The 8,554-nt window shown below is 45.5% G+C and overlaps 1 protein-coding gene across 2 annotated transcripts in view; it reads left to right on the forward strand.

Moving 5' to 3' along the window:
* Nucleotides 1–4,747, forward strand: part of WNK2 (WNK lysine deficient protein kinase 2) — a 119,405-nt gene extending 114,658 nt beyond the window's left edge. Inside the window, exon 28 of one of the 2 annotated variants that reach the window (XM_031049222.2) lies at nucleotides 4,570–4,747. In XM_031049222.2, coding sequence (XP_030905082.1) covers nucleotides 4,570–4,677 — 108 coding nt within the window. In that variant the 3' untranslated portion in view covers nucleotides 4,678–4,747. The remainder of the gene's footprint in view (nucleotides 1–4,569) is intronic. The other variant, XM_031049226.1, reaches the window with a different exon arrangement.
* Nucleotides 4,748–8,554: the final 3,807 nt, after the last annotated feature.

Below are 8,554 nucleotides of genomic sequence, written 5' to 3' on the forward strand. Positions count from 1 at the left end.
GCGAGAGGGACCTGAAGGGTCTGTGATGCACCATCAGAGGTGGTGGGAGGTTTATACCCAGAAAGACATCCTCCTTCAGAGCCCAGAGCTGAACTAATTTTATTCCTGACTCTGAATATTGCTTTGATATGAAGCAACCAGGGGTCAAACCTGCCTGGAGCCATCCTGGTATCTCCTGAAGTTCCCAATGCTGCTTTGTAGGGATGTGTGAAGTCAGTACACATTCTCAGCCTTAAATACAAGGTTTTGAGGAGGGAGCTCACAGATCTCCCTCCAGTTTTCAATCTTTTAGAAGCTGAAGAAACTTAATACAAACATTGGAAGAACGTTTTAAACTGGCAAGTCATGCACCCAGTAGGAAATGCCAAATCAAGTTTGCCCATATGCCATTAATTTGACTTTCTGACTGCTATAGATGGAGTAGCTAATGTGCACTCACATCCTGTTTTCCTACCATATCCCTGGCTTGCTTGGAACGGGGCTGGGCACACAGAAGAGCTGCTGGTGCTGCTTGTCTGCTGCAGGGATGCAAAGCTGAGAGCTGGTGCTGGCAGGGAGAGATATTTAGGTGGTTTAAGAGTCTTCTGCAAGTGCTGATTCAACCTCCCTGACACAGATTTCATTCAAAAGAATGGTGTAAAGTTGACCCTTGCAGTTTATTTGCATGTGTAACTCTGGTCTTCATTCCACAACTTAATGGAGGATATATTACTTAACGATTACTTTGCTCCGCAGTATTTGACATTGGCTGGTATCAAAGAGGAGATTGAATGGGCCAAATGTGGCTTCTCATTGCTCCCACAGAGATACTCATGTTTGGGAATAGCATGTGCTCACACTAAATGGCAGGATTTCTGAAATTAGCTTCTTAATCAAGCTGCAGGTTCTGCCATTAGGTATTTGTGGAAGGAGATCACTAATACTTTGCATTGGTCATTGGCTGAACTTGGTTTTGTCAACAGCTGCTCTTTCCCTTCAAGCATTTATCTGGGGTTTTGGTTTTTTTGTTTGTTTGGTTTGGTTTGGTTTTTTTTTTATGGTCCCATTGCACTACTTTCAACTCTGAGAACATTCAGAGGTTTTCCAAACAAGCCCCATGGATGTAACACTTGGTGGGTCTGTGTTGGTATGGTTCAGTTAGTCCATGTTTGAGTAGAAAAAACATCCATTTTCCTATGTTCTTTGGGAATTGCCTTTGGAGAGCTGTAACCAGAAGTCTTCCTTGTGAAAAGATGTGACCTCAGCTTCATTTTCCCTGTTGTGTCCCCTGCCTCTGGTTAAGAAAGGGTTCAAGTTTTTCTGAGTAAGATTGATGTCTCAGATGTTAGCTCCTATGACCTGAGTCTTCAATAATTGCTGTTGAAGTGTTGGCTTGGAGACGGAAGTCACAAAAAGGAAGAGTTCATGGCTGTGTTTTATACCTTATTCAAGTCCCCTTGCACTCTCTGGTTCCTCGTCTGCCTTTCTCAGTCCCTGGTTTCTGGCAATGCTGGTGGAGCAAGGTGGCAGTTCTGGAGAGGTGTGTGATTGCTCAATGTGGGCAAGGTCTCTGCAAAGCATATGAGCAGGGAGCTCATGTGCTCTTCATTGTCACAGGTGGATGAACATCTCATGATGAGATTGAAACAGTAAAGTCTTAATAGCATGGAATTTCTTGCTGTGGTCATTTATTACTGATTGAATCCTTGAGGAGCATTTCTTTGATGTGTGGTGCTGGGCTGTGGTTGGCTAGCACTTAGGCAGGCTGAACTTCTGTGGAGTATTTTGGCAAGCTGTCTGCTGTGCTGATCCTTGTGGTGTTTCTCTGAAAGAAACTGGTAAATACAATTATTTTCCTACCTCTATACTTCTGAAATCAACTGTTGATCAGATGGGAATCCTGTTCTGACTTACATGCATTGGTGACTTTTGGGGCGATACTTGCTTTTTCAGGTAGGTCTGTGTGTGGACAGGTGCAACAGGAAGGTGACGTTCCAGCTCTGACCCTGCCGATTCTTTTATTAATGCAGATAAGCTCCAGAAGTGCGATATAATGAAGTGCATTTTAGAAGCTGTCAAGTTGCAAATTCTGCCTTATGAAAGAATGTGTTGCCCAGAGGGATTTGGATGTTCTGGGGTGCTGATGTCAGCTGTGTTGGTAAATAGATTACTTACGACTGATTCATCTGAAAGTCAAGCTTGTATCAGGAGGCAGCAACTTCTGTAAATGATGTGATCCTTCCTCCTCTCTTTTCAGCAGCAGTTGTAGTGTACTAACAGGATTGTTGCTATATATGCTCAGATCTATATTTGACCATGAATCTTCTCCCATGAAATAACATTCACAATGAAGAGGCTGGGTAATTGAAGCCTTCAGTGTTACATGCAAAGCCTCATTAAGCTTTGGATTTTGCTTGCTAAGCCTGGAGAAGCTATGCAGGGAAGAGGACCTACTGTTCTGATAAAAGATCTGTTGTAACAGTGAAATTCTTGTGGCAATCTTGGTTTTTCAAAGTCTGGTGAGCAAGGGAAGCTTGGATTAATTTCTTTTGATGTAGTGCCACTGGATGGATTCATGGTGCATATTTAGCACATTGTAGTTGCACATCAACAGGCCGAAGGAAAAGGTGGGAATTTTTATTTCTGTTGTAAAGGAGCAGATCTCCATACTCTGCTTGTTGTTATGGAAGGCACCACTGAGTGCAGCTACAGCAACATTGCTCTGGAGGATTTTCAGGTGACAGGATGGACATGGTGAGAGCCTCTTGAGCCACTCTTCTGGGGATATTTTGTGTCTGTCATACGTTTCCAGAGATATTCAGGGCTCTGGGACCTTGTAAAAACCTAGGAAAGTTAAGAAGAAATAACCAGCTTCCAGCCCTTCTCAAACGGGTGTTCTTCAGGTGTGATGTAAAACACCCCAAAAAGTATTAACTTGTGTGAGTTTGGTTTTTGCAAATCAGGTAAAGCTTCCTCAGCATTCCCTTATTGTTTAATAGATTAGATAGATTACATCTGATATCTCTCTCACAGTTAGTCAGCACTAAAAGATGTGCAATCCCAGCCTTTTTCCCATAGTTCTCCCTAGCACTGAGAAAATGCTGAGTACAACTGAGTTCACTGATCTCTTCAGTGCTGTTGCCTGTTCAGTCTTTCGAAACTTGGCCTGACTTCAGAATGAGAAGTGAAGAACTTGTCCATGGAGTGTGGGCTAAGCATCTGCAAGGGTTTGCATGAAGAGCCAGGGGCCTGGCAATCTTGCTCTGGCTTTATGGCTGCCCTGGGCTGTAACCTGCTGCTGCCATAAGGCTTTTCCCGTTAGCTGAACATAGTTAATTCTGTCCTGTTTTTCTGGATGAACCTCTGTGCCAAATGCTGGTTGTCCATAGTGAGCAGATGTTGAGAATTGATGGTAGATTCAGGTGGATCTGCAGAACTGATGTTGACTAGAAGCCTGGGGAGGAATTATGATCGAGCCATGATTTTACTGCCTTTAAAAGTGATTCTTCCTACAAGCAGAAATACAGGAGGGGGAGAACTGGGACTGTATTTAATAAAGGAAAAGCCTAAAACACTGGGGCCCACCAGAAGCTATGCCAGGCAGACAGCATCTGTTTGCACAGTGTGCCTCTGCTCTGTGTCCTTCACCTTCCCTCTATGTCCTAAAAGACTCACTGCATATTTCCTGAAAGCATCTAGCAAACCATATGCTGTATAAATCCTACATAGGCTCACAGATCCATAACAGCATGCATGTTCCCTTGCCATAGAGTAAAAGCCTTTGGTGCATGTCACTGTGAGCCAGTGGGCACATACCATGGGATTCAGGGGATGTGTGGTGGCACCCTGTGTGGCTGCTGCTTCAGCCTTGTGCTGTGCTCTCGGTACCCTTGTTGTGTTTTATTCTGGTACTGTCATTTCAAGCCTTTGACATTGCTACACACTCCCATGTCCGGCCACCTCACCCTGTGGGCTGCAAAGGGTGGTGGAGGCTGATGGATCCCCTCCCTGCCTTGTGTTCTGCTGGTGTGTGGGGTATGGCATCCTTGCTTCCCAGGTGGGAGGATGGTCCTAGGCTTGGTTCCGTTTCCTTTGAATAAGGGAGGTGAGGTTGGGCAGTGCTGCTGAGCCTGCAGGCACAGGGATGTGGTGCCCACAACCAGCCCCAGCAGTGCCACCATCCCTTCAGCAGCTTCCTGCAGCAAACACAGCACCTCATCCCTCTCCTCAGTGACAGTCTCATCATCTGAGGGGAGCTCTGAGCATCTGTGGTAGCTTTCCCTTTCTGCCTCCCAGTACACTAGCTCTTCCCTGTGGAAATCAGGACTCTGGTCTGAGGGTTTCCACAAGGTGCTTAAGTTCTGCTACCAACATGAACATCTTTATGCTTCTAAACTTTCAGTACAACACAGGTGATGCATTAACAGAGGATTCTGGTTTCTGCTTCCCTGCAGTACCCAAAGTGCAGCTGGCATGCTCTGGCAGAAGCATCTTCTGCCTGCTCTGAGTCCACAGTCTCAAATGGCACTTCTGGGTTTTGCTTGGGTTTTCCTGTGTGTGAAACCCTTATGTGGATATTTTGTTTTTTAGATTCTGAAAATGAGATCGTCAGCGACTGACACGTGGCCCCCTCAGCTACGGCGCCAAGCACAAGGTCCTGCCACAGCTAAGGAGGAGGAAGAGGAAGAAGGGAAGTGATTTATCATGTGTGAGAAATTCTATGCCCTTCTGGTCCATTCAATGAAATTTTGTAACTTCTTTCTAGTAGTTTTTTTTTTTTTTATTTATAGTTGGAAATACAAAAAAAATGTTATGGAAAGAAAAAATAAAGGAGAATTATTTTGGGGGAAAAGGATTTTGTTCCAAATTGTTCCCTTCTGCTGTAAGCCAGGTTCCTGTGAGCAGTGGCTGGAGATGAGGGAGAAGGAGGGGGCACTCCTTTTTTCTTTCACACAGTTTAATTGTACGATAAGCCAGGCACATGTATTCAGGTTCTAGTACAAAGAAGATAAGTTCCAATTCCATTTAGATTTATTACAGTTCTTTTGTAAAGATAATATTCTATTTTAAATCCAGTAAAAAACACTACAGATGCTTCACCAGAGAGTAAGTTTGTGCTTGTCACTTCCCTTTTTACCTCTTTCTTTTTCTGACAGACTGGCCATGTTTTCTTGCCAGAGTTAAATACAGTTCTGAAGTCACTTCTAATTTTAAATGTAAGACTAAAATCCTTTAACAGAGGAGTTGGTAATTGGACCAATTTTTAAAAGATTTTAAAGTGCCTTCAACAAGCTAAAATGATGTAGTGGGAGATTTCTTTTTCTTAATTCCCTGCTGATGGGTTTCAGCTGTCTGGGGGTTCAGGTGATATCCTGAGTAGTTTGTAGCAATAATCTCGCAAGTAATCATTTATTATAAAGGACGACTCTACTTTTTCTTTAGAAAGATGGGGTTTAGCACTGTTAGTTATGAATGGCAGGGGTGCTGCTCCTGCAGTTATATGTGGGCCCCGAACTCTTCTGACCCTCTGCTGCTATGCTGTGCACCCAAGCACCTCAGCTGCTTCCCCCTTAGACAGTTCCAGACCACAGTGTTCTGGCCTTCTCACTCCTGTTTTTGATACCAGAGAAATAGGGATTTCTATTTGCCTGTAAGCCTTTCAGTACCATCCTTTCTCACAGCTGGAGCCTGGCATTTTGTTTTGTTGTTATCTGACACATCTGTCTCTTCCAAATCTTGCTTCTAAATAATCTTATTTTGATGCTGTTGTTACCTATTTCCTGTCCACTTTGGCTTCTCGTGCCCATCTGCATGGGTGCTGAGAGTACAGGTGGATATAGACATATTGCTTTAGATAATCTCTTCTGGAAGAGGCTGCTCCATTTTAGGGTGTAGCCCAGGTATTGACTAACTTGCACTGCAGTTGGAAATGAAAGCCCTAAGATGTGCCCAAGGTCCTTCAGCTCCTCCAGGATGAACCTCTGAATGGGATCCTCTGTGGAGGAACAGCTGTGCTTTGCAGCTTTTCTTCCCTACGTGCTATCGCCAGTTTCTCTCTTCCTTGCAGAACAGTAACAGTCATTCTCTTCTTGATCTGCTGCCAAGCTAACACTTAGGTTTAGAGTTTAATCAGAAAGATTTTCTTCTGGTGATAACCAAAAGTCCAAGCAGGTGAGTGTGACCATCACAAAGTTTAACATAGCAGGTAAGCACAAAAAAGGAGGAATACAAAAACTTGAACTTTAACTTCATTCTGAAGTGCAATGCTTAGTCCATACTTCCATCAAGGTGTTTTTGCCCACAGAGGCTGGACATGCTTGTTCTAGTTTATTCCTGCATTAAGCTCAGCAGCCACTGGCGCATGTGTGATGAGGACTGGGGAGAGGACCTCTAAGTGACAGCCCTGTTCCCCTGGCAGACAGCAGCAGCCACTGGCCTTTGCACTGCAGCCCCTTGAGTTTACCCCTTGGGCTGTTGGGAGTGAATTGTTTTCAGCCTCTGTTTTTTGACATGCACATTGATTCCTCTTCATCAGGGACTGTAGTGACAGGAAAAGGGGGAATGGGTGCAAACTTAAGCAGGGGAAGTTCAGGATAGATATAAGGAAGAAGCTCTTCCCTGTGAGGGTGCTGAGGCGCTGGCACAGCGTGCACAGAGAAGCTGTGGCTGCCCCATCCCTGGCAGTGTTCAAGGCCAGGTTGGACACAGAGGCTTGGAGCAAGCTGCTCTAGTGGAAGGTGTCCCTGCCTGTGGCAGGGGTTGGAGCTGGGTGAGCTTTAAGGTCCCTTCCAACACAAAGTAATCTATGATTCTTCAATTAGGTGATAAGATGGCTTAGCTGTGTTTGTCTGGTACTTGGTGGCTGACTGAACAGCAGTGATGAGCATGGAGACCTCAAGCAACTCTTCATTGCACCCACAAGTATCATAGAACCATGGAATCCCAGGTTGATTTGTGTTGGAAGGGCCCTTAAAGCTCATCCAGCTCCAACCCCTGTCACGGGCAGGGACACCTTCCACTAGAGCAGCTTGCTCCAAGCCCCTGTGTCCAACCTGGCCTTGAGCACTGCCAGGGATGGGGCAGCCACAGCTTCTCTGGGCACCCTGTGCCAGCGCCTCAGCACCCTCACAGGGAAGAGCTTCTGCCTAAGAGCTCATCTCAGTCTCCCCTGTTCTGGCAGGTTAAAGCCATTCCCCTTGGCCTCTCCCTACAGGCCCTTGTCCAAAGCCCCTCTCCAGCTTTCCTGCAGCCCCTTTAGGCACTGAAGCTGCTCTCAGGTCTCCCCTTCAGGAGCCTTCTCTTGTCCAGGCTGCCCCAGCCCAGCTCTCTCAGCCTGGCTCCAGAGCAGAGCTGCTCCAGCCCTTGCAGCATCTCCATGGCCTCCTCTGCCCTCTCCTCCAACAGCTCCACATCCCTCTTGTGCTGCTGCCCCAGAGCTGGATCAGGGCTGCAGGTATCTTGAGGCATTTGTTTGCTCAGAGCCAACAGGAGTCTCATCATCTTCCCTGAACATCTCAGATATGTATTTGCCATCCAAAGATGATTAAGTCTGTGCTGAAGCTATTGCAGTGTTCCTTGACAGTGTCACTTAAAATCTCCCTTTGGAGCTTGGCCTTTTTGCAGTGCTGTGGCTGCCTTTGCTTTGCTCGAGGTGATGGGAAGCCCAAGAGGGTGCTCTGCCAACACTGCTGCCTCTCAGGAAGTCTCCAACTAATGCTGATTCCTGAAAACCGTTCTCCCATGCTACCTGTGAGTCACTGCAGTTCATAAGGACCTGTGCCACCTTCTGAAAGCAAACCAACCATCAAATAATCCAAACCAAACCCACAAAAACTCTAACATAAAAACCCTTTCCAGTTTGGGTGCTGTGAAAGCATGGCAGGGGCTTGGAACTGCATGATCTTAAGATCCTTTCCAACCCAAACCATTCTATGTGCGTGCTCCTAAGAATGGGACTCCTTTGTGTTGTTTGGTTATTCTGAAATTACTTTGACTGTGAAACAAGTGTTTAAGTTAAAAAGTAAGCAGTTTATTTTAATCTTGCTATTGACAGCAGAGTTAGAAGGTCTAGGGAGTGTTGTACAAGACTAACACACCAACCAACCCATCTTTAGCTAAATTGTAGACCAATTCCTGGATGTTGTTCTCCCAGTTTCTTCCAGCCCCAAGATGTGGATGTAAACTTATTGAGATCTTGGGATAATTTCCAATAAAAAATTTCTGTGTCACTGGTATTGAAGTATCTTTATATATCCAAACTAGCCTTGGGGATGTCCTCAGAGTCAGGCATCAGCTTCAGGATTATCTGTGATCTGTTAATCAACATGGAATCCTCCAGGAAAAAGAGTTTGAGTTACCAGCTACCCCTCAGGCTTCTACTACAGCTTGAGGAATAGCTCATTAGTAAAGCTTTTGTACTAACAGGCAGCCCCTCTGCTGTACAAGCTTGGTTATAAACATAATGTATGTGATGCTTTCCTAGCTCTTAGCTGAGACAAAACGATGGCTCCCAAACCCCTCACAGCCCAGCTCTGGGGGCTGCATGGCTGGACAACCAAGGCTTCCCCAGAGTAAC

Source organism: Melopsittacus undulatus, chromosome 9 (genome assembly GCF_012275295.1).
Source record: "Melopsittacus undulatus isolate bMelUnd1 chromosome 9, bMelUnd1.mat.Z, whole genome shotgun sequence".
NCBI lineage: Eukaryota > Metazoa > Chordata > Aves > Psittaciformes > Psittaculidae > Melopsittacus > Melopsittacus undulatus.